The sequence below is a fragment of the Microcaecilia unicolor genome, chromosome 5 (genome assembly GCF_901765095.1).
Source record: "Microcaecilia unicolor chromosome 5, aMicUni1.1, whole genome shotgun sequence".
Lineage (NCBI taxonomy): Eukaryota > Metazoa > Chordata > Amphibia > Gymnophiona > Siphonopidae > Microcaecilia > Microcaecilia unicolor.
This window is the reverse complement of record NC_044035.1, coordinates 252,055,993-252,082,483: the sequence shown is the minus strand read 5'-3', so window position 1 is coordinate 252,082,483 and position 26,491 is coordinate 252,055,993. Positions and strand designations below refer to the sequence as shown.

The 26,491-nt window shown below is 41.7% G+C and overlaps 1 protein-coding gene across 2 annotated transcripts in view; it reads left to right on the top strand.

Annotated features, from left to right (window-relative positions):
• Positions 1-23,790, top strand: part of GTF2E1 (general transcription factor IIE subunit 1) — a 220,053-nt gene extending 196,263 nt beyond the window's left edge. For both annotated transcript variants that reach the window (XM_030203988.1, XM_030203986.1), the window contains exons 3-5: positions 9,854-10,055; positions 18,332-18,561; positions 20,823-23,790. In XM_030203988.1, the coding sequence (XP_030059848.1) occupies positions 9,854-10,055; positions 18,332-18,561; positions 20,823-21,253 (863 nt within the window). In that variant the 3' untranslated portion in view covers positions 21,254-23,790. The remainder of the gene's footprint in view (positions 1-9,853; positions 10,056-18,331; positions 18,562-20,822) is intronic.
• The last annotated feature ends 2,701 nt before the right edge of the window (positions 23,791-26,491 follow it).

Here is a 26,491-nt window from a genome sequence, read left to right as displayed (position 1 = left end):
GGATTCCCATCTGTGAGAATACAACGGCCTGCTTGTCCTCAGAGAAAGCAGTTACTCACATGTAGCAGGTGTTCTCTGAGGACAGCAGGCCAGAGTATTCTCACATACACTCCCACCTGTATTCTTTAGCTATTATATAGGACTGAGGGACCTGTTCTCATGCGGTGGCAGGAAGGTACCAGTGCATGTGCTGTGGGACGCTACTAGAAAGTTCTAGTTAGTGTCCGCACCAGGCTCCATCAGATGACATCACCCATCTGTGAGAATATTTGACCTGCTGCCCTTAGAGAACACTTGCTACTGGTAAGTAATTTTGCTTTATGTGAAACTGAAATGCCTTGTGGAACATTAACAACCTTTGGTTTAATATAAGTACATAAGTAATGCCACACTGGGAAAAGACCAAGGGTCCATTGAACCCAGCATCCTGTCCACGATAGCGGCCAACCCAGGCCAAGGGCACCTGGCAAGCTTCCAAAACGTACAAACAATCTATACATGTTATTCCTGGAATTGTGGATTTTTCCCAAGCCCATTTAGTAGTGGTTTATGGACTTGTCCTTTAGGAAACCGTCTAACCCCTTTTTAAACTATGCCAAGCTAACCGCCTTCACCACGTTCTCCGGCAACGAATTCCAGAGTTTAATTACGCGTTGGGTGAAGAAAAACTTTCTCCAATTTGTTTTAAATTTACTACACTGTAGTTTCATTGCATGCCCCCTAGTCCTAGTATTTTTGGAAAGCGTGAACAGACGCTTCACATCCACCTGTTCCACTCCACTCATTATTTTATATACCTCTATTATGTCTCCCCTCAGCCGTCTCTTCTCCAAGCTGAAAAGCCCTAGCCTCCTTAGTCTTTCTTCATAGGGAAGTCGTCTCATCCCCGCTATCATTTTAGTCGCCCTTCGCTGCACCTTTTCCAATTCTACTGTATCTTTCTTGAGATGCGGCGACCAGAATTGAACACAATACTCAAGGTGTGGTCGCACCATGGAACGATACAATGGCATTATAACATCCTCACACCTGTTTTCCATACCTTTCCTAATAATACCCAACATTCTATTCGCTTTCCTAGCCACAGCAGCACACTGAGCAGAAGGTTTCATTGTATTATCGACAACGACACCCAGATCCCTTTCTTGGTCCGTAACTCCTAATGTGGAACCTTGCATGATGTAGCTATAATTCGGGTTCTTATTTCCCACATGCATCACCTTGCACTTGCTCACATTAAACGTCATCTGCCATCTAGCCGCCCAGTCTCCCAGTCTCGTAAGGTCCTTCTGTAATTTTTCACAATCCTGTCGTGAGTTAACGACTTTGAATAACTTTGTGTCATCAGCAAATTTAATTACCTCGCTAGTTACTCCCTGCTAGTTAAAAAGCAGCGGTCCTAGCACAGACCCCTGAGGAACCCCACTAACTACCCTTCTCCACTGTGAATACTGCCCATTTAACCCCACTCTCTGTTTCCTATCGTTCAAGCAGTTTTTAATCCACAATAGGACATTTCCTCCTATCCCATGACCCTCCAATTTCCTCTGTAGCCTTTCATGAGCTACCTTGTCAAACGCCTTTTGAAAATCCAGATACACAATATCAGCCGGCTCCCCTTTGTCCACATGTTTGTTTACTCCTTCAAAGAATTGAAGTAAATTGGTCAGGCAAGATTTGCCCACACAAAAGCTGTGCTGACTTGGTCTCAGTAATCCATGGCCTTGGATGTGCTATGTAATTTTGTTTTTGATAATAGCCTCTACTATTTTCCCTGGCACCGACGTCAGACTCACCGGTCTATAATTTCCCGGATCTCCCCTGGAACCTTTTTTAAAAATCAGCGTTACATTGGCCACCCTCCAATCTTCCGGTACCACACTCGATTTTAAGGATAAAATGCATATCACTAACAGTAGCTCCGCAAGCTCATTTTTCAGTTCTATCAGTACTCTAGGATGAATACCATCCGGTCCATGAGATTTGCTACACTTCAGTTCGCTGAACTGCCCCATTACGTCCTCCAGGTTTACCGTGAAGTCAGTAAGTTTCTCCAACTCGTCCACTTGAAATACCATTTCCAACACCGGTATCCCACCCAAATCTTCCTCGGTGAAGACCGAAGCAAAAAATTCATTCAATCTCTCCGCTACGTCTTTATCCTCCTTGATCGCCCCTTTTACCCCTCGGTCATCCAGCGGCCCAACTGATTCTTTTGCCGGCTTCGTGCTTTTAATATACCGAAATATACCGAAAAAATTATTAATATAAGACACTGTTAATCAGTTATTAAGGGATTTTTTCCTCCCCCACCCTACCCCAAATTTTACAATGTAATTATGTGCATCTATACCTTCATGTTTGCCATATATCATGACATTAATGTGGGATTTGTTTGTATTGCTGAGTTTACTTTGAGTATTAAATCTCTAGCCTAATATTAAAGCAGTGCCCATATTCTAGCAACAAGCTGTAATTTGTCAGTAAAGACTGCTAACTCTTTGTGTATTTTATGTACTTTGTGCATTTGGCCAAGATCTTAGAACACTTTATATATACAAGCATCTTGGTAGTAGGTGATGTTGCCTTGCCTCTTAATTCAGTACTGAGACGCTGCCAGTTATAATGAAGAAGCATATTAACTCATTCCTGTTTCAGCTTATGCCTGACCTTTCCAGTCCCAAAAACCTTCATTGGACCCTACCTATCCTTCCAGCTATTGCGCCATCTCCCTCTTCCCTTTCCTATCCATGATACTTGAACATGCTGTTCACCACCGTCTTGACATTCTTTCATCTCAAGCTATTCTTGATCCACTTCAATCTGGCTTTCACCCTCTTCATTCAACTGAAACAGCACATGCTAAAGTCTCCAATGACCTGTTCCTGGCCAGATCCAAAGGTTTCTATTCTATCCTCATCCTTCTTGATTTGTCTGCTGCTTTTGACACTGTTGATCACCGCCTACTCCTTGATACACTGTCCTCACTTGGATTTCAGGGCTCTGTTCCTTCCTGGGTTTCGTCTTATCTCTCCCATCGTACTTTTAGTGTATATTCTGGTGGATTCTCCTCCACTTCTATCCTATCAGTTGGTGTACCTCAAGGATCTGTCCTGGGACCTCTTCTTTTCTCCATCTATACTTCTTCCCTTGGTACTCTTATCTCCTCCCATGGTTTTCAGTATCATCTTTACGCTGACGACTCCCAGATCTACCTCATCTCAGCAGGAACCCAGGCCAAAGTATCAGCCTGCCTGTCTGACATTGGTGCCTGAATGTATCACTGCCATCTGGAACTAAACATGACCAAGACTGAGCTTCCTATCTTTCCCCCTAAACCAACCTCTCCTCTTCTCCCAATCTCAGTCTCTGTGGATAACACTTTCATCCTCCCTGTCTCATCAGCTCGCAACCTTGGGGTCATCTTCGACTCCTCTCCCTCCTTCTCTGCACATATTCAACAGACTGCTAAAACTTGTCGTTTCTTTCTCTATAATATTACCAAAATTTGTCCTTTCCTTTCTGAGCACACTACCAGAACCCTTATCCACACTCTTATCACCTCTCGCTTAGACTATTGCAACTTGCTTCCCGCAGGTCTCCCACTTAGCCATCTCTCTCCTCTTCAATCTGTTCAAAATTCTGCTGCATGACTTATATTCCTCCAGTGTCACTATGCTCATATTAGCCCTCTCCTCAAGTCACTTCATTGCTCCCTATCTGTTTCCGTTCAAACTCCTCATATGTGCATTCACTCTGCAGCTCCTCAGTACCTCTCCACTCTTATCTCTCCCTACACTCCTCCCTGGGAACTCCATTCACTGGATAAATCTCTCTTATCTGCATCCTTCTCCTCTACCGCTAATTCCAGGTTCCATTCCTTTTATCTTGCTGCACCATATGCCTGGAATAGACTTCCTGAGTCGGTATGTCAAGCTCCATCTCTGGCCGTCTTCAAATCTAGGCTAAAAGCCCACCTTTTTGATGCTGCTTTTAACTCCTAACCCTTACTCATTTGTTCAGTACCATGTTTTATCATTCCCACCTTAGTAATTCCCTTATCTCTTATTTGTCCAGTTTGTCTGTCCTAATTAGATTGTGAACTCTGTCGAGCAAGGACTGTCTCTTTATATCCAGTGTACCACGCTGCATACATCTAGTAGCACTATAGAAATGATAAGTAGTAATAGTAGTAGTCCAAACAATCATTGGTAGATTGATAGCAGAGCTATGGTTAAACCCTGTGGGATCCCATTGGAGTCCTAAGCAGTGGTCACATGTAACCAGTAGCCCAATAGGTCTCCACATAGATTACAGAAGACTTTAGAAATGGATCACAAGGTGAAAATACTCTTAGGCAGGAATCCACTGCACAGTTTGTTTCTAAAATTTAAAATGAACTGATGTTTTAGCAACAAAACTGTAATTATGTTATTATGAGAGAATCCAAGGAGTTAGTGCCAAAAAAAAAAAGAAAGAAAACCTTGCTTTGGATTTTGTGTCCCAAGTATTGTGAATAAGTGAATGATTGGAAACTGCTGCTCTAGGTGACATGGCTTACTGGTTACAGCAGCAGGCTGAGAACTAGGGCCGCCAAGAGACACAGCTGAGCTCAGAGCAAACAATCTTTAGGGCCCCCCTGTGAACCTTGTCCCTCCCCCCACAACCATTCACTGTTATGGTCTGACAGAAAAGAAGGCTGCCAGCCACCAACTGAATACAAATACTGATGCACTATTAGGAACAGGGTGGGGAAAAATATATAAAGCCATATACCGTATATTTTCCCTTACTGTTACAGAAGTCAAAGCTGGATTCCATACAAAATAGACTAGAAACCAGATGTGCCAAGTTACAGAGTTCCAGGAAGGAGACTTTTTAACCAGTCCTGATTTTGTTCTTCAAGTCATTCCAGTTTCCTGGTCAGACCATTATTTTCTTTATTTTAAATTATCAATTGAGGGCTAAGCAGCTGGATATGACTTCTATTAAACAGACCTATGGTCTTGGGCATCTAGACCCTTTGTCTCTTCTTTCTCTTTCGGGCTATTTTCCTGTGGAGTTTGTAGATCAACCACTTGAAGAACAGGTTTCTGTTTGCAACTGTTCCCTATGAATGGCGCTGGATAATGCTGACCCATTTTTGTATGACCGATGAAAAATCAGCCTTAGTTTCATCCTGGTCTACAATTATGTCAGCAGCAAGCTTGTAAAGTTGAACATCAGTGGCACAGAGAACTAAGGAATCATTTCAGAAGTGTAGACAAAGTTGATACTGACTCAGTTAAGATTAGCAAAGAAGTCCTATTATTCAACTCGGATACGGCAGATATCTAATTCTTTGGAAAAAAAAAACCTCTTCTATTTTGAAAGGATTAACAGCTAAGCCAGATGAAGGCATTTCGCCAGAATATCTAACTTCTGATGTTCTGGCTACTTTTTTCGCCTCCAAAGATTTGAGAAACTTCAGGCCACATTTTCTCAATTAAGCAGTACATTACTAGTAATTTCTCCCCCTAAATCTTTGACTTTGTCAGCTTCCTGGAATTTTTTTAACTTTTCATCTTTTTCATCTTTTCAGGATATACTGTCACATTTGCGTTCTACGTACTATTCTTTAGATCCTTTTCTCTCAAATTGGTTAAAGGTAGCTTCTCTGGGATTATTACCTTTTCTTTTTTTCTGTTTTAACAAATAGTTTGAAAGAGGGTGTTATTCCTGCAGCTTTGAAGGAAGCAACGATCAGACCCATCTTGAAGAAGTGTATATTAGACCCCCCTATCACCAAATAATTATCGTCCAGTTTCCAATCATTCATTTATGGCAAAGGTATTAGAATCTCAGCTTTGAGTGTACTTGGAATCTATCAGTGCATTTCATCCAGGATTTAGACCAGGGTGTAGTAGTACAGAGACGGTAATCACAGCCCTTTTGAGTGAGCTTCATTCCTGCTTGGAACAGGGTCAGATTGCATTAATTGTATCTTTGGACTTATCTGCAACATTCTACCTAATTGATCACAATCTTTTACTTCAATGTTTACATTCTTTTGGAATATCGGATACTGTTCTCATATGGTTTTCCTCTTTTCTAAATGAACATTCTTTTTGGGTCTCTCAATCCCTCACTACTAAATAACAGAGAGATAGAACTGAACCCTGTGGAACCCCACAAGAAAGAGAGCTCATCATCAACAGAGTTCTATCTCCTCTGTTATTTAATTTGTTTGTTAATCATTTAGCTTTGCTCATTCAGGAGTCCTTTTACAAAGGCGTACCAACATTTTTAGTGCACCTATGTAAAAGGACCCCTCAATCATTTGGAATTAATTCTTATTCCTATGCAGATGATTTTGTACTGATACATTATACTGATCCGCATTCCATTGATCTGAAACCGATTCCAGATTGCCTTCAGAAGGTTGCTAGGTGGCTTAATGAATATCTTCCTCTCAATCCTGACAAGATGATACCTACATCTTCTGTTAACCCAATTTTGTTTGCTAGACAGATCACCCCGGTATCTTCATTCACATACTTGGGTTTTTTTATTGATTCTGCTTTTTCTTTGGTCCACAGGTTTCCTATGTTTTGAAAACATGTTTTTCTTCTTTCATCAGCTTCTGTCTGTTAGGAATATAGTGGATCTAGAGTTTTTGTGTTCCTTATCGTATGCATATATCGGTGCTCGAAATGATTATTGTAACACTGTCTATGTTGGTATCGCTAAAACAAATCTAAAGTGATTGCAGACACTTCAGAATACTGCAGCCCGCATTATTTGTCGAGCTTCTAAATACGATAGGGCCACTCCTCTTCTTCAGTGCTTACATTGGCTTCCTATAGATTATAGAATAAAATTTAAGGTTCTCACTTTAACTCACAAGGCTCTTCATACTGCCACTCCTTCTTATTTGGCAACTTTAATTATTTCTTATACACCAACTCGTACACTTCGGTCACTTACTGACAATAGATTGGTTTTACACCCCCTTCTTGGGTTCGTTGGGAATCTACAAGTGCTTCTGCTTTTTTCTTCAGCTCTGGATTTCAGTACCTCAACCAATTTGATTAGAAAAATCATATTCTCTTTTTCGCACTACTTTAAAAACTATTTTTTTCAATTGGCATTTGGATCCCAGTGATGCCACTTATTATTCAATCATTTTGGGCAGTACCTTGCAGTGAGAAAATATTAGAATATGTTTTAATGATTTTTTTTGTTTGATTTTATTTGGTGTTGAATGATTTATGTTTCGTGTATGACTGGAATGTTTGTTTTACTTTCCTATTATTTTATGGAGTTCTTTTAGATAGTTTTTGTTTTTATAACATACATTGTAGATTGTAAACTGTTTTGACTTGCTATACAAATAGTGATGGTATAAGAAAATTAATAAACATATCAGTGTGAGATTTATAGTCCCTGACTCTATTCATTGAAATACATGCTGTATGTCCCATAATGCATCAGTACAGGGTTGTCAGAAGCTATAAATGGTCTAAAATCTCCCTGTTGGAACTAGGTAATTTGGCAGCTCTGAGAATCTCAGTATAAACTCCAGCTTTGTAACACTTGCCATAGTCCCCAGCAATAGATCTAGGACCTTTCACCATACAACTCGCCATACAAAAATATTATTCAAATCGCAAAATATAAAGAAAGCAGATATAAATTTCCACTGTAAATTGCCAGTTTCCATTTGCTAAATTAAAAAATAAAATGCTTTATTCTACTTTTGTTGTCTGGTCATTTTATTCGTATTTGTCACAGTCTGCTTTCCTCTGTCTTTTCAACTCTCTTTCAAGGGTTTCCAGTCCATCTGCCATGTCTTCCATCCCTTTCTGTCTTCCTCACTTCCACTCCTACATCTATCTCTGATTTCAATCTTTTCCTTTCAGTTTTTTCTATTTATTTTTCTGCCTATCTGATTTCATTCATAGTATCTAGTCTTCAGTATTTCTCTCTTTACTATATCTACCTGCAATTTACCATCTCCTTCACCCTAGCCCTCCTATTCCTCATCCTATGATTCCTCAGTTTTCATGCTAACACTCCCCCCTTTCTCACCTCCTCCCAGTTTCTCCTCTCCTGTCCTCTATCCAGCACTTTTTTCTCTTTCCCTCTGAACAGTACCCACTCTTTTCCCTCCTCTGCCCAGCATCTCCTCTCCCTCTTCCATCCAGTATCTCAACTCTTTCCACCTCCATTCAGCATTTCTCTGTCGCCCAAATTTGCACCCCCATGTCCAACTTTCTCCCTCTGTCAGCACCTCCCCTTTCTCCTTATCCCCCCAAAGTCCAGTAATGTCCTCTCTGTTCCTGTTCCTCTCCAGTTGTCTAGCACGTCCCCTTTACTTTCTGACTACTCCCCTCCCTATGTCCAGCATGTCCCGTTCTGTGTCCCTATACTCCCATGTCCCTTTTTACTTCCTACCCAATCCAGCATCTCCTCCCTCTTCGTCCTCCTCTAAGCCAACATCTTCCCCATCCTATTCCTGTACCTCCTCTATTCCCATCCCAGTTCAACATCTCCCTTCTGTCACTGTCCTCCCACCATCTACCCATCTCTCCCTGAGCAAGCGTATTTCCTTTCTTTCCATCCATCTTTGATCCAGCATCTCCTTCGTCTTCCCTATCAACTTATGTCCAGCATCTTTTCCTTGTCTCCCTATTCCTTCTTCCCATGTTCCTCATCTTGCCTCTGTCTCCCTCTTGCCCTCCCAATCATCTTGCCTCTGTCTTTCTACTTTCCACCACAAGTCCAGCATCCCCCCATTCCCCTTTTCCCATCTCACCCCACCCCACTGTGTCCACAGTTCCCACCTTCAGCTTAGCCAATATCTCCTTTCTCTTAATTCCCCTATAAGCCAACATATTTCTTCTTCATCCTATTTCACCATATCTCCTCTATTACTTTCTGCATGGTCCATATCTGGCACCTGCCCCTCCCTCCTCGATACAGCATCTGCACTTTCCTCCCCCTATCCAGAATCACTCCTCCCGTCTTCTCCCTGAGTGGAGAAGTAGCCTAGTAGTTAGTGCAGCAGACTTAGATACTGGGGAACTGGGTTCAATTCCCACTGCAGCTCCTTGTGACTCTGGGGAAGTCACTTAACCCTCCATTGCCCCAGGTACAAAATAAGTACCTGTATATAATATATAAACCACTTTGATTATAACCACAGAAAGGCAGTTTATCAAGCCCCATTCCCTTTTCTCTGCCACTGCTGTTTTCTGTGATGTGCAGCAGCGGCAATAAAGCAGAGAGAAGCCACAGGCCTTCCATAATGCTGGCACTGCTACATACTCTGCTGGTGCCAATGCACCCCCTCTTAAGTCACGACCAGAACAGGCGCCGGCAATGTGTTTAGCAGCACCAGCATTACGGAAGGTCAGTCCTGGGAAATACTGGTGTATCTGTGTGTCTTTCCCCCCCCCCCCCCCCCCCCCCCCCCTGGTGGTCCTGCAGAGAACCTGGGAAGCCAGGATTCAAATCTTCTTCCACTGACACTTTTTGTAACCCGGGCAGGTTACTTCCTTCATTGCTTCGAGTATAAACTTTAAATGCCTTCTGAGACAGGAAAATACCAACTGCCTGAAATGTAACTCATTTGGAACTTGGATAGTTAAATCCAAATCCTGATGGATTTCCCTTGTTTTCTTTTCTTCCAGACATTGTTCTGGTGGTTTTTTGATATCTGGGAATATGTGCTCTAACACAATTGTGGTGCAGGCTGTTGTACTCTCACTGAATGCTTCATTCACCCTGGTGTCTTCACCAGATGAGCAGTTCCAAATTACATCATTCTAATTGCTTGGTTAAAAATTCCTTCTTTCTCTCTCCCGTCTAGGAACATTCCGTTGCACATTCTGTCAGACTGAAGTGGAGGAGGATGAGTCAGCAATGCCCAAAAAAGATGCACGGATGCTTGTGGCAAGGTTTAATGAGCAGATTGAGCCGATATATGCTCTGTTGCGAGAAACAGAAGATATTAACTTATCATATGAAATCCTTGAACCAGAACCCACAGAGATCCCTGCACTTAAACAGAGGTGGGCTATTTGGTATAATTTATAATGGCTTATGGCTTCAGAAAAGTTGAGAGAGGCTTTGACTAAGTTTTAAACACTTGGGGGGCCCATGCAGAAAGCCTCTGCGAAATTCGCGTAAAAAAAAATACAGCAGCATGCTGTAAACAGTGAGCATGCAAACTAGTAAGTACGCTTTGGCATGCATTGACTTTTATCCCCCATCCAGTGCCCTGACAAAAATGATTGACCCCCAGAAAATATCTCTCTTAGTGTGGGGCATCCCCCCCCCCCTCAACCTTTCCATACAAATTCCCTAGTAATCTATTAGCCCCCTCCCTCCCCTTGATCCTATACCTCAAGCAAGGCAGGAATGATGCCCACTCTCTCCTGCCTCTAGCACTGTCAGCCGCAAAATGGCAGCACTCTGTCCCGAGTGGTGCATCTATATATTGTAAGTTGATCTGCATAACGCAGGGCACTGCCATTTTGTGGCTGACGATGCCAGAGGCAGGAGTGAGTTGGCATTGCTTCTGCCTCATTTGAGGTTCGGGGTTGGTGGGGGCTTAGGCTTGGGATGGGTAGGTGGGGGTCTCACTAGACTACCAGGGAATTTCTTTGGAAGGAAAGAAGGGAGGGAAGGCTACTAGACCACTGGGACAATTTTAATTTATTTTTTTAATATCAGGGAAAGGGGGAATCAGGTTGGGAGAGGGGCCACTAGATTACCAGGACACCTTGGGGATTTTTTTGTATTCAGGGGAGGGGGGGGTCACTGCAGAAAGTAATCTAGGGCAGGGTAGATGGGTTGGAGTGAGAGATGGGGTGCCGCTAGACAGCTGCTCCTCTCGATCAACTCTTCTATGCTGCCTCAGACCTGGGGCAAAGTTTCCCAGGCACAATGCATGGGAGAAACTTTTTTTTTTTTTTTTTGAATGACCACATTAACATGCATTTAAATGCAGTCTGCGACAAGGGTTTCTGCGCTGAAATCCTTCCTGCATTGCTATCCTGTGGTAAAATTGTTATGTTTGCGTTAACTGCATGGGAAGTGTTCTGCATGAGCCCCTCTGTGATTAGGAACAAAACTTGATAAGATTCCAAATAAATACTTGAAAAAAAATAGCTAATCACTTTTTTGTTTTTCTTTCTTTCATTTATTAATGGTCACAATTAAAGAAATTGAAACAAATAAAGTAATAACATTGAAGAATCACACATCATAGTCCTCATCCAGAAAGATGGAGAAACATAGCTAATCTGGGCCAAACATTAGTTGCTAGACCCTCTACAAACACTTTACCAAACCTAAGAATCTTATAAGCCCAATGCTTCATTTCCCAAGTAAGAAGGTTTCTAACTGAATTGGCGAAGATGCAATGAGGTGTACCAAAAAACCAAGTGAGTCCAGAAGATGTTGAAATATCAGTTTGATTTATTATTCAAAACACATAAGTGAACAGTCCAAATTTCTGTCAGTCTTTAAAAGACAACAAAGGAATTAGACTCAGGAATTTTGAGTCTGATTCCTTTGTTGCCTTTTAAAGATTGACAGAAGTTTGGACTGTCCACCCTTTTTGTGTATTGGATAATAAATCGATCTGACATTTATACATCTTCCGGACTCATTGGTTTTTTGTTTGACCTCCCTGCACCTTTGATTGTACTTTTGTTTCTTGTCTTTTTACTTTAACTGAACTGGATCATAAAAGATAAAACAATTTTGCCTTATAAGTTCATTACATTTACAGAAAAACCTAAGGAAAAAAGTTGCTCCAAGTTGCAAAACTTTAGGCCTCAGTGACAGAAATTGCCTTTTGCGAGTCCACAGAAACTTTCATCTTTACGCTGAAAATGTTTTTTCAATACCATCGCTTTATCTTCCTCTCACAGAGAAAACCAAAAGAGTTGTTTTGAAGGGAATAAAATTTTTACATCTGAGACACCCAAGACTTCCCTAAGATATTTAGGAAAAATTCTTTAGGCGATATTGAATAAAATTTAGGGAAATTAAAAAATCTTTTGTTTTTTGCCTTATGTAAATTTTCAAAAGGCTCGTCTTGTCTCTATAAATATAAATTATCCTTTAGGAAAGAAACATTTGTAGAATGAATGGCAGTAGCTTGAGTCTCCAGTGACCCCCACAGAAGATTCCAGAACTTTTAAATTTGGAGTCCAGCTCTGTCTACTGAGTAAAAACTTTGACTTGAGGCAGAAATGTTGCAGCATAGATTTAGACCCATACAATAAAGTTCAAACATCTTTTAAAGAAATATCAGATGAAACCAATTCACATCAGGTATTAGAAAACCCCCTTCTAAAGAAATATGTAATGCTTGAGGCAAAGAAAATTTAATTTGTTTAGAGAGGGGTAGAACCTGATGAAGTGTCCCCAGGGGGAGGAGAAATGGGTTGCTCAATTCTTGGGGCAGTCCTAACACTACCACCAGCAGAAAACAGGTAAAAGAAGGTTTCTTCCTACAGGACTTAAGGAGGCCCCAGTTGTTGAGGGAAATCTCGCATCTCTAGGAGAAGATAACACTGACTGAGGAGTATGAAAAATAAGCAAATAATACTTGTCCATAGGGCTCAATCTTACTGAGGTAGAAGCAGGCTTGGGTGCCTTAGATACTCCTTTCCTTTTCCCCATTCCAGATGAAAAATCCCAGGCCTCATGGGCTCCATAACACTTTTAGCTTTGCACTGATGAGATTTGGGGAGCACAGCTCAAGCAAGCCTCTGATGGTCTGGGAAGCTCTGACTGGCTCCCTGCTCGCACACCATGCTAAGGTCCATTGAATTTGTCTCCTTTTTTTTTTTTTTGTTACATTTGTACCCCGCGCTTTCCCACTCATGGCAGGCTCAATGTGGCTTACATGGGGCAATGGAGGGTTAAGTGACTCACCCAGAGTCACAAGGAGCTGCCTGTGCCTGAAGTGGGAATCGAACTCAGTTCCTCAGTTCCCCAGGACCAAAGTCCAACACCCTAACCACTAGGCCACTAGGCCACTTCTCCACTCCCTCCAGCTAATCACTTTTTGACTGTTAGTCTTACACTGGTCTATTCAGTTTTGTTGACTAACATTTGTCTCGTTTCTGCTTACTTTGATCCAGGATGGCTGGAGCTTAAGTAGTGAAGCATGCTTGAGTAGGTCCTTGTGAGTCACTTACACATGAAAACAGAAAATTTGAAGATATCTTCCTACAAAACCCAGAACACAACTAGAAGCTTTGTTTCATATGATTGTAGTTTGATCAGCGTGTTGGATAGGAATTATTTTCTTACAGTAGATACAGTATTACAGTGATTGGAAGAAATGAGAAACAGGTTCTGTATAATTAGGTCTCAGTGGGAGCCCCTTTTGGCATCTACCCAATGTGTATTTCAGTGGGACTAATCAAACACTAGACTGTAGAAAGAAGTACTCCAGGAGCAGGATGACATTGGGGAGTTCATCTTGACCTATTGCTTCAGACTAAGCCATCCCTAGAGGTACTGAGGCCATGATTTGCTTTGCATTTGTCTGCCTGTGTTGTAACTTAGGAACCAGGCCCAGAAAATCCCAAGCTCCTTGTCCAAGCTTCATACTTTCTCTTCATTACCTCAAGAGTTACACTGCACAACACATTTCCACTTGCGTTGTTCTTGTTTAGATTTTTTTTTATTTAGTTTGAAGAGGGAGCAGTAATTGCCTGTAGAGAAGTAACAGCAACTCTGCGTGACTGTAATGTTAATGGCGAATATTAAATAAATCTTGATTTGCTCTGTGCCAGGTCTCAACAAATTGGCACTAAATCTAGAAGCCATCCCCAAAACGTAGGAGCCGACAGCTGAAACCTTTCATTTCTCCTTTACCCAGCATTGTCCACAATGAAATTTGAGTTGGGGGGGGGGATTAAGAGGGGCAGCCCCTCTGTGATCAGGAGCAGCTCCTTTAGAAACAGGCTCTTTTCCCATTCTGTGTCTGAAACTTTAGTGTGTCAGTCCCTTAAAGCATCACTGCACATCACTGCCAGAAACCAGCAGTCTCCCTTCCAGATGCATGGCGTCAGATGTATGACATCACCCATCTGATAGGTAAAGCAAAGAGATAATGGCCACTTGTTTCACATATGACATGGGTCCCCACCTCTCTCATACCTTCTACCCAGCCTTTTTGCAGATTCTCTCGTATACCAACCCCCCCAGCCTTCAACTAGTCTTATCTCTATAACCCTCTGCCTTCACCCAGTCTTTCTTTCTCAAACCCCACAGCCTTCATCCAATTTCTGTCTTTCATATACCCTTCCCCCCCCCCCCCCCCCCCAGCCTTCACCCAGTCTGTCTCATATACCTCCTCCTAGTCTCTCTCTTTTCGCCTGCACTACCCACTTTGCCTTCACCAGGTCTCCCTCTCAGAGCCTGCCTCCTGTTTCCCTTACTTTGCTAGCTGCACATTTCCTGCTTCCCTATAGCAATTCAGCCCACTGCAAGCTTGAACCGCATGGTGCAGGAAGTTCAGTTGGTCCAGTCATTTGAAGTCCCGCAAAACTTGAACCTGTGAGACTACCTGAACTTTCTGCACCTCGCTGCTCAATCTTTTAGTGAGATGAATTGCAGCATGGAAGTAAGGAACATATGTTCTGTGGCAGAGCAAAAAAAAAATGGTGGGGGAGGGGGCTAGAAATCCCGAGCATCAGGGTGCAAGTTCTAGGTGCCATGGTAATCTGGTATCTGGGATTTGTTAAGCCTTGCTCTATGTTATATCACATTGCTCGGAATGAGACGCTTATTGTTTATACCGATCTTGACAGTTGCACTAAAGGTATGTAATGTTATCACATAGAGAATGGCACGGGGATGGAGACACGCGGTAAAATAAATTAACACGTTTTACTGCGGGTGCTCCCACCATTAACAAAAAACATTATTACCATGGGTCTGTCATTTCCTTCTTGCCACCCTGCTGTGTCTTCTTGCTTCCTAATCCTACCTGTTTATGAAGAATATCCCCCACAGGGCTGCTCCGGGGCCTATACTCTTCTGCCAGTTCCCGCCTTCTGATGTATCTTCCTGTTTTGAGAAACAGGAAGTTACATCAGAAGGCAGGAGCTGCCAAAAGAGGAAAGGCCCCCTGAGCAGTCCTGTGGGGGGGAATGATCTTTGTGGCGAAAATAAAATGCTGGATTATGCAGGAGAAGTCAGCGCTGAGGGAGGACTGGACTGAAGGGGACAGAGGCAGCACTGGAGGGAACAGAGGCAGTGATGTGAGAGGACTGGAACTGAAGGCAGAGCTGGAGGGTAGGCTGGAGCTGAAGGGGACAGGCAGCACTGGAGGGAGGTGGAGCTGAAGGGGACAGAGGGAGGACTGGACTGAAGGGGACAGAGTCAGTGCTGGGGGGAGGGCTGGAGCTGAAGGGGACAGAGATAGGGAGGGAGAGAGGGGAGGGGAGGTCTGGAGCTGAAGGGGACAGGCAGTGCTGGAGGGAGGAAGGGCTGGAGCTAAAGAGGGCAGGAGTTGGACTGGAGAGAGCAAAGGGAGGGTGAGATGCTGCATGTGTATGGTATATGGACACAAAAGGGGTAATTCCAGAATGGAGGGTATATGAACACAGAAGTATGATGCTAGACATGGAGGAGAGTAGGAACATAGAAGGGAAATGCTGGACTTCGGCATAGGGACACAGGGGGAGGAGATAGGGACATAGAGTGGTGATGATGAATGCAGGGAGATAGACATAGGGAAGGTTCTAGACAGGGAAGTATAGGGGACATAGAGAAGGGAGATGCTGAACATGGGGAAAGATAGGTACACAGAGATGGAAGGTGGATGGTGAGCATGGAGAAAGAAGAAATGTCAGATGGGCAGGAGACCCGAGCAAGTGAGTTGAGAAGACAGAGGGGAAGCAGATACCAGAGTCTGGGACCAACCTGATTTGAAAAATAAAATGATCAGACAACAAAAGGTAGAAAAATATTTTCTGTTTTGTGATTAGAATATATCAGATTTGAAATGTGTATCCTGCCAAAGCTGGTGTAAGATATAGCTAGTGCCCAGGGCAAAAACTTGGAAGGGTCCCAAAAGCCTTCTACCAGGCCATGCCTTCTTGAGCTTCCATCAGGCTTAGGGCTGTTTCTGGCCACGGGCAGAGGAGTGGCCTAGTGGTTAGGGTGGTGGACTTTGGTCCTGGGGAACTGAGTTTGATTCCCACTTCAGGCATAGGCAGCTCCTTGTGACTCTGGGCAAGTCACTTAACCCTCTATTGCCCCAGGTACAAATAAGTACCTGTATACAATATGTAAGCCGCATTGAGCCTGCCATGAGTGGGAAAGCGCGGGGTACAAATGTAACAAAAATAAGTTCTAGTTGCACTCCCCTAACACCATCCCTGTTCTGTGTGTGTGTGACCAAGGTATTCTGTTAGCATGAATTTTCCATGTAACATTCGGTACTAATTTGGCTTTTTCAGTTTTCCCGATAGTGGAGGGTTATTTGTGAGGAGAGACAGGGATTTTGTTGATCCTTGTTTGTGATTTATAAAATAACAGTTGTACAGAACATTCTTTCTTTTTATACTTTAATAAAATTTAAATATAAAATCATAACTGTTTGAGGCTTGCAGGGATGGGGACAAATGTTGTCCCCATGTCATTCTCTATTATCAGGTATCATATTGAGACTAAACACACAGCACCTTTTGTATGTACAAATAATGTTTGCTTTCTGAAAAAGTGATTTTTGTGTTATGGACAATAATGGGACTCACCATTCTCCTCTCCCAGCATCACCTTTTCATTTCTTTAGGCTTCTATCTGAATTGGAACCAGGGCTTAATTTCTCACCAAATTTAAATTTCCTTGCCTCAACCATTACATATTTCTTTAGAAGAGGAGTTTTCCAATACCTGAAGTAAATTAGTTTCATCTGATATTTCTTTAAAAGATGATTGTTATATGAGACTATCTGTGCTGCAACATTTTCTTCCTCAAGTCAAAGTTTTAACTCAGACTGTTTCCAAGTTGACGGAGTAGAACTCCAGAATTGATGTTTTGGAATCTTCTGGGGATACTAGAGACTCAAGTTGCTATTTGTTCTACAAATGTTTCTTTTATCAAGGATGGTGTATATTTAAAGAGAAGAGATGAGCTTTTGGAAAATTTACATCAGGCAAAAAAAAAAACTTTAAGATTTTCGAATTTCCCTAGAGGGGGAATGTTCAGCCACTTCTTTTCAAACTCCAGTGCAGTAGGGTGTTCTGTTCTAGCTGTTCTGTTCCAGAGAGCCTGCATGGAAAGTGGAGCTGGAGGGCATCAAGCCTGAGAATAGCAGAGAACAGTCACTCTGTTCCCTAATCCTCGCCATCTTCTCCTTATACTCCTGCTCTTAGGCTGCCTCTCTCACTTCTCCTTCCTCTATGCAACAGTTCCACTACAAATTAACCCTGATTGGAACTACTGTATGGTGCCATAAATCTTCATTAGTACCTACCTGCGTTCTTCCCACTATCTTTTTAACTCTTCCCCCAACCACCATCATTTAGCCTAGCCATCACGATGTCTATATGTAATCCCCCATCCATGTGCCCGACTAGGATTTGCTATGTGATGATTTGGATTCCCTCTCAAGGCAGGGGATGTGAATACTGTTCTGCTGCATTCCCAGTTCAGTAGAATCTGGGTTCAGGCCCTGAACCTTGAATCAGACCAGCAGTTTTTTGACACATTGTCTTTCATAAGAAAACCAGGCTCTGAAATAAGAGGAATAACTGCATATTTGGATGTTATGTGTTTTGAACATATTTTTATGAAAATATATTTTCTAAGGAAAATATCACAAAACCATGCCAGAATTGAATAACTTAGTTTGCTATAGGGAAACAGAAATACCAAAAATTTTGATATAACATTAAAAGTAACAATTTCTTAAAAATCATTTCTGTGTAATTGACTTTCCAGTGGGTTATATTAGTTATGCATGGAGGGCACATAGGCTTCGAGTAATGACATATATCTTCAGAAGGTGTCGAAATGTTTACAAGAGACCTCCATGAGGTTGACTTCATCTGAATCAACCAGTAGGGAATTTCTTACCTATGTACAGTTGTCAGCTCTCCCTTCAGGGCCTTAATGCTGTACTTTGCCAGCCTATTCAACAGAATTTAATTTGGATATATGGCCGTCTGCACAGCATAGCCAACCATCCATAGAAACAACAGTTAGAAAACCTCCTGGAAAACCATTCTTTTGAAATAGGATCAAATTTCATAGTGTTTACTTAATTCTAATTGTTTGGGGTTTTTTTCCTAAATCTTGTTTGTAGTAAAGAGCGAGCGGCTGCTGTGTTAGCGGGTGGTCCTCATCGGGAAACATGGACAACAAAGGGCCCATCTTACGAGGACCTTTACACACAGAATGTGGTCATCAGTATGGAGGAGCAAGAGGATGTCCAGCGAGTTGCATCCATAGGAAAACCAGTCAAGGAGAGACCCATCTGGCTCAGGGAGAGTACAGTCCAAGGGGCATTCACAGACACAGAGGATATGAAAGAAAGTAAGAAAATAAAGGAACAGCTCTCCTTTTCCTTACTACAGTAACCATATCACTCAGCTACCCTGCAGGAGCATCCTACCACTACTGCTTCTCTTCCTTTCCCTTTTCTTTTTTTTTTTTAATGCTTCTTGCTGGCTGTTGTGTGAATTCCTTTGTGAACTGTCTTTTCCTAAACGTCCCCTGCTTTGGGTCCGAAAGGAAAAGGCAAGACTCAGAATGATGTGATTTAGTATAGAATTTATGCTGATCTCTGTGAATGAGGGATTTCATTCTACATTTCCCCTTGCTTCATTTTTCAGTCTGTCAGAGAGAAGCCAGTAACTTTACAACAAGGAAAACGTCCTTACAATATTGTTCAGAGGTCTAGAGTTATAATCAGAGACTTGTACAAATAGCCTTTCAATGAGATGACAATAGTCATATTATTATAAGATACTGTATCGGTATCTCTTCTTTTCTTCTGATCCATCTGAGATGAGGTGTATACTGAAAAGTGATTTTGTTTATTTTTAGTTTACTGGGGGGGGGGGGGGGGGTTAACAACCTTTTTATCGTCCACTATCATTGTAATTTTATCCCCATGAAAGTGGAACAGCTAAATGCTCTCAGAGGCCATGTCATTAAATGGGAAAGGGGAAATGGGACTTGATATACCGCCTTTCTGAGGTTTTTGCAACTACATTCAAAGCGGTTTACATATATTCAGGTACTTATTTTGTACCAGGTGCAATGGAGGGTTAAGTGACTTGCCCAGAATCAGAAGGAGCTGCAGTGGGAATCGAACTCAGTTCCCCAGGATCAAAGTCCACTGCACTAACCACTAGGCTACTCCTCCACTCTGGCCTTTTCAATGCAAAGTTTATCAACTGCTGCTAAATTGTCTCCTGACAGATACCCCCAAAGGCCATAGATTTTGTGGAGTTGGCCTTAAAGTTACATAATACAAAAAGTTAGTAAAGTTACATAAGCAGCATGCACAGCAGCTTTACTGCCAAAAATATGGAGGTAGGAGAGATCTGCTTGACCTTGTGAGCTCCAGGGCTTAGCTTGTTATTTAACTTTGCCCACTTTGAAAATATAAAGTGAGGAAGCAGCTACCATTTAACTCAAAACCTTTGATAAGAACTGATTCCATTTATTTATCCACATTTTTCTGTACTGCAATAGCTGAATTCATTGGTGAGCCTGAAAGAATGGTATCTACTTTAGGATCTGATCCTTTACTGCCTCTGCAGTCTAATAAGCGTAAATATGTAAAAATGGAATGAACCTATTTTTTCTTTATTTAAAAAAATGCAAAAAAAACCCCCTCTTTTTCAATAACAGGATAAATAAGTACACACCACTTATCCTAGAAACGGGCTTTCTAAGAGGATCTGCTGACTTAAAGCTCTGAGGCTTTCTAGGCATCTTGTCATGTTAAGTAGTTTAGACCTCCCAGACTGTCTCATTCTTTCTCTAAATCAGAGCTGCTCGTTTGAGGAGTATTGGTAGTCCCACCTTGAAAGACCAGAAATGAGGAGCTCTCAAAGGTCTGGTGTGTGTTCTTTCTCACACATTTAGGTTTTTAGGTTGAGGAATGATCACTGGACCCATTGAAAGCAAAGCCATGTTCTCTCACAGACACTCATTTCACCAGTCTACTAGCATTTAGAGGTTCTTCCCCAAGCTCTTCTGGGAGATATCATTGCTTCCTTGTGTTTTGGCCTTAGTTTCCTCAAAACTTGTATCCCTGTTCAAGACCACCTGTTTAGAGATCAGACGTGGAATTATCCGCAGTTATTTGCTGAGTCATGTAAACATAGCTGTCCCTCAGCCATTCTTCCTTTATCAGCTATTGAGATCTCCAGCTGCCTTTTGCCTCAGATGATCTTCTTCTTTAGAGTGAGAGTGACTTAGTAGGCAGGACATTTGAACTGGTATGTGGAGTCACAACCCTGTGTAACTGACATACTACACACACAAATCGGTGCAAAAACAAGCATCTTTGAAAGTGTAAGTTTGTGTGTAAGATTGACCCAATTGGAGGGACAAAGCAATATGTGTCTTTGGTGAAAATCATCACAACAGTGAATACAGCAGGTGGTAATATAAGTTGCTGGTCCTGCTGAAGACTTGGCCTAAAGGGACTGTAATGATATGTGGTAGAATTGAAGGCAAGTGTAACTGACAGATAGATATTGTAGGGTACTGTATGGATAGCTAATCACATTTATGCCTACATAACACTTTTAAACTCCTTTTGCATTTTATTTTCAAAGGTGGTTTGGACATGAGCATGTTTCAGGAGCATGAAGAATGCAGGACATCACTGGATGACAATGAAGAGGTCATGCGTGCTCTGCTCATTCATGAGAAGAAAAGCACCTCGATGGCTACAACAGGAGGAGGAGGAGGAACTGCGGCACCTACTTCTACAGTAAACGCCAGTGATTCTGAGAGTGAGACAAGCGAGTCTGACGTTGAGACCCCACCTCGCCACTCTGCTGCGGTGTCCACAGTATATGGGCTGGAAGAAGATGAAGATGAATTTGAGGAGGTGGCAGCAGATCCCACCTTGATGGTGGCGGGACGCATGTTCTTGTACAGTGAAGTCAGCCAACGGCCTGAGCTTGTCGCCCAAATGAGCCCACAAGAGAAGGAGGTGTATATAGAGATGGGGCAGCGGATGTTTCAGGACATGTATGATTAAGCCTCAGTGAATCTTTGTGCCTCCCATAACTGAGGGCAATAGAAGATCCCATATTAAAGTAGAATTTCATGTTAGCCAAAACACAGTATAGCATGAATTATGTGGTTACAATCGTACATCTCCAGAACAGTCTCAAATACTTATGTGTGGATAGGTAGGGAAGAGGTTGGAGAATTGTTCTGTTGTACTATAAATAACAAGTGTTGCATTCACTGTCCACCCTGAACTGTTTTAACTAGTCAAGTACAGCTCTCATCTGTTAGACTTACCTCCTGACAGAACTTTTGAAATGTTCAAGTAGGTGGTTTAACAATGTAAAAATCTGTAAAAGGGGGGGAGGGACTAAAGGATCCAGTTAATATCACATAACATCCTAGATGTCTTAACTGCCTTGTTCATCTCTCTCCATGCCTCCCACTCACCAATTTCACTCCCAGATTTTCAGCTAATATGAACCACTTCTTTCAAATTAAGTGGGATCCTTCTCACAGTAAGATCTGTTAGGTGATGATATGGGAACAGTTAACCTAGAAAAAGGAATCAAAAACCTCAGAGGTGTGCCAAAAGAAGAGAGGGAAGGTGGGAGAAATTGTTTTTCATAAACTGTGAAATCTTCCAGCCATTTGTTTTTAAATGTGAAACTGATAGTGTTTTTAACCCCCTTCTTTTATTGTGATATTTCATTATATGCATTTTGATGTTCCTTTCCCTTCACCAGATACCTCTCCTGATTCCTGATCTAACCTTTTAACTTAGAAACTTTCTTATTTAAAATCAGAACCTTGTAATTGTATTCAGGTGAGTGATTTTAAAACTTACCACACTGCTCCAGTGCAATTTCTCTCAAGCTGATCCTGGAGTATTACCTAACCATTCTAGTTTTCAGGCCATTGACAATAATATGCACATAAGAGGTTTATATGTACCGCTTCCACTGTATGCCTGTTTCATGTATGTTCATTATGCGTATCCTGACAACCTCACTGACAGGCTTGACAAACCCTGCTCTAATGGCCCCTTTCATCAGGAAACAGCCCAAAAACAATTGTGTTTGATCTTGTATCTTGAGTTCAGTCATTAGTTGTAATCTGCTAAAAATTGATGATGAATGTCAGTTTGCATGAACAAGCTGTGAAAACTATATGGTTTTAAGAGCACAAGGATAGTTGTGATAATTAAAGGCAGGTAAACAGGTGGCAAAGCAGTCGCTGTCTCTAAGGATCAGAGTCAGTTTTTCCATTAAAAGCAATTATTAGATATCATTCCAATGCTAGTAGGGAATGTTACATTTCTACAACTTAGCCACTTAGCATTTAGGGGCCAAACGTACTTTGCTAATCATTTTTTCTTATGAAAAGTTGTTTTGCCTTGTGCACTAGCAACCGATCTGTGGTGCCTAACTTTCTCAACCAGGTTTGGTACTGTTATCATTTTATTTTACCAAACTCCCTGAATCAGCCTAGTGCGCTCAGGAATATGTCTTGTTAAAAAGAAAAAAGTCTGCTAGCCATATATTAGCAAAACAGGCTGGGATGCACTCATCTTCCAGGCAGTGTTATGATGCATGCAGTAAGATGAATTTTGCTTCACATTCCACTTGTCAAAGTGCTTAGTTTGTGTATGTCATTCAGCAAAGTGGAAGTGCTTCAATATGGGCTGCTTCTGGGCCAGTCTGCTCTGATAAATCTATAGGCTGCCCTTTGACTTGCTGATTTCTCTTCTGTGTGCTGTTTTAATCCACTGCACAGTAAAGGGAATGTGTTAAGCTCATGCTTTTTCCTGAAGTAACTATTTGTTATTATTTTGTGATGATAACCTGAGTTTTGTGCTCCATTTATCTTTCTATAGTACTCTACAGTGTTTTTTGAAATTCTGAAATGTGCTAGGTACATTGCAAGAAGGCTCTCAGAATCTCAATATGAGCCAGAAAGCCTATAAACCTTGCTGCTTCCCTCTCTGAGCATTCTAAAAGTGGCACATTCAGATTCCACATATTACAGAGTGCTTTGTTGTGTCATTTGACAGGATACTTTAATATTAGTGAGACCTGTTCTCATCCTCCATTCACTCAATTTAAAGACTGGAAAAAGTTAGTATGGATAGGAACTGGCTGTCACGCAAGTCCACCACCCTAACAAAGCTATTCTGCCCATATACAACAAAAGGGCTATATATTTTAATTGATATGTACAGTTTTTAATTAATACTTAACATGATATTTTTGTTAGTAAAACAATGTTTTTAAATTGGTGCTTTGAACAATAGTTGTATAAATATTTCCTTTTCATACAGTGCTAGAATAACAGTGTTAATGACACTTCCTTTTGGAGGTTATCATGTCATAAGTGGTGTTCTCCAAAGAAACTTCTCATTTGCTGAATATTTACCCTGAAAGCTATTTCATAGTGTATTGTTATTATTTCTGTTGTACAAGCTTCTGAATAGGATTATCTTTTATCTTTTATAAATACATAGAAAATTATAGCTTTTATCTTTGTATATCAAAATTTGGGGTTTTAAAGTTTTGTTTTGGGAGAGGGATGGTTCATTTTTTAAACAAATAAATTGTATGTTCAGAGTTAAACATTGCTGATGGCTTGGTCTCATCATTTGTGTTTGATTATCCCCTCATATAATGCATATTAAAATGTAGCTAAAAACAGAGTTGGTTTTCTCTGTCAGTTGCAGTGCCGTTCCACTTAACTCTGGCAGCTTTATGTGCATTTCCTTTTGGTTGGGTTTCCTAGTAGTGCAAGCTTTATAAGGGAGGAAGTAGTGTTTAAATGCTATACTTTACCTGATCTTTGGAGAAAGATTGTGCCTCTGTTTTGCAGCTGCTTAGTAAGAGTCTTTCCAGGAGGCTTAATGTGTTCATTCAGTCAGTCTTCTGGCTGTGAATTTTTCATGTCTGTTCCAGACAATTCCAGGATTCTGGAAGAACTTGCACCTGCATTGAATTGACCTCCAGAGTAAACGTGCTAACCCTGTGCTTGGTTGGTGTAGAAACCACAGTGCTGGTAATTGCCAGTTTCATCTGTACCATAGGACTCAGTCTCAGGAGTCAGTCAGCATCGTGTGAAAAGTAGAGCTGAACCCATGCTGGTTTCAAAACATTATTACTTTGCTCTTTAGTCATCCCAGAGGCACCTGAGTATTTATATGCTTTGACTTTCCCACCATTACTGCTTACCCTTGTCACATTATGCTGGATAATACTTACACTGAATAAGCTTCAGGTTGGTGTCTCTGAACTGTGCCTTGTAAGGAAACCCCAGATATAACCGAGGTTAAAGTCAGTGACGGAGCAACAGCTGCTTAGGAGAACAGTGTAATGCATGCAGGGGTTGCAGCAAACAGAAAAACCTATCCTAAAGAATGTCAGGAGGAGGAGAGGATGATAGAAGTGGAGAAAGAAAGGAAAGAGGAGTCACATAAGTGAAAAAGCTGTTTAAGGAATGGTTTCATGACTAAAACAACTCGAGGACCCCAAACAGGTCTGAATTTCAGGATAACTAGGCTAAATTGCATATTCATTCAACCAAACAACATGCATGCAAATATAGTTGATGGCTATGCAGTTTGGATACCCTCAATGTTCATTACAGATAGAACGAATACTTTTCATGGTGATGAAAAGCAGAGTCGAGAAGCACTGCAGTAAACGTTGAGGTTAGAAAAGTGAGTACTGGATCTGCAGCAGACTTCAATCACTGCATTGCCATCGGAGCTGCTCAAGGCCAAATATAGCTTTCTGCTCTCCAGATCTTGGAAAAGCCAAAAGGAAACTGCAAAAGACAACAGATAGAGGAAATGTTCCCAAGCTAGCCCAGGAAGTAGAGTCAACGCCCCTTAGTTGAAGAGCAGACTGCTCTGGTTGTTCTGTAAACTAACTCAAGGAAGTTTCTTTGTTTTAGAAGCTTAATTCCCAACAGTATCCGGCACGGGAATCCTTATATAAAACTAATTAACCTCCCATAGGCAAGCTAATTACTTCAACAGAGGCAGCTAGAACCTTTTTTCTTCTTTTTTATCCTGGCTGGAAAATAAAATGTTTTTCATACTTATTTTCAATAATAAACCTTCAGGGGAAGCTTCCCGGGGAAGAAGCTTTTGTTCTTTTAACTTTTTCCTTTGTTCTTCACAGTCCCAAAATGAGCAGATAACTGCACTGCTGGAGACTGGAAGCAGAGAAAGAACTCCTGAAGGGAAGACAGAAAAAGGCCTCCTGAAAGACATGCCAGGTTAGCACATGGCCCATGGCAGATTGCTGGGTTGCATGACAAGTGACAGCTGTGAGGATAGTTCAAAGCTACTCTTCATTTTCATACTTTCTCCCTTTCATCCCCCCACCCCCAATTCATTTTTCTTTATTCACTGCTCCTCTCTCATGCACCATCCCGCTCATTTACTCTCAGCAGGCAGTAGCTATATTAATTTCGAAAAAAACTGGAATCTATTTCGATTGTGATATATTACCAGACAAACAAAATGGATGATGTGGTATGTAACTTTGGAAACCACAAGTCCCTTCTTCTGATGTCTAAGAGGACTTATGTGGTCTCTTCCCACAGGTAATTTACCTGCTTAGTTTGGGGGGAGGGGGGAAAGAGTAAGAAAGTCATAATGATGGGGAGGAGGGGGACCAATTAATACCTACAACATTTGGGGGAGCACCACCCCCTCCCCTCATTCTCACCCAAGCAGCCTATGTCTCTGACTTACACTCTTAATTTTCCCTTGCTTTGTCTCATTTGGTCTCGGTCATTACTCTCTCATATCTAGTCCTTTTCAGTGTGGAACTCTGGTGCTGCTATATCACATGACCCTTCTCAAGACACAGAGCCAGCTTAGGTCTTTTTTAAAATGGCAAACTTTTTTCAAGAGACCAAGGTCAACTAAAAAATAAAATCACAAGGCCATAATTTAAATGTCACTTTAAAAAGCTTGGGTTTTTGAGACTCACAGAAACAGAAGCCTGTGCAGCCTTCTACATGGAATGTTGCTAGTGGAATAGCAACATTCCGGGGGGGGGAGAATTCCAAGATGGCGGCCAAGTAAGATGTTGGGAAGAAAGCTCCGCTGTTTTTCGCTCTACTCCTACAACATTTTTGCCTCAACTACCTTGAAATTTTAAACATTATGCCTAAAAGGAGAGGTAAAGCGCGAGCAAGCCCCGTTACTCCCTCCTTACCTAGAGCTGGAACGATGGAGCACTTCCTTTTACCGGGCACAGCGTCG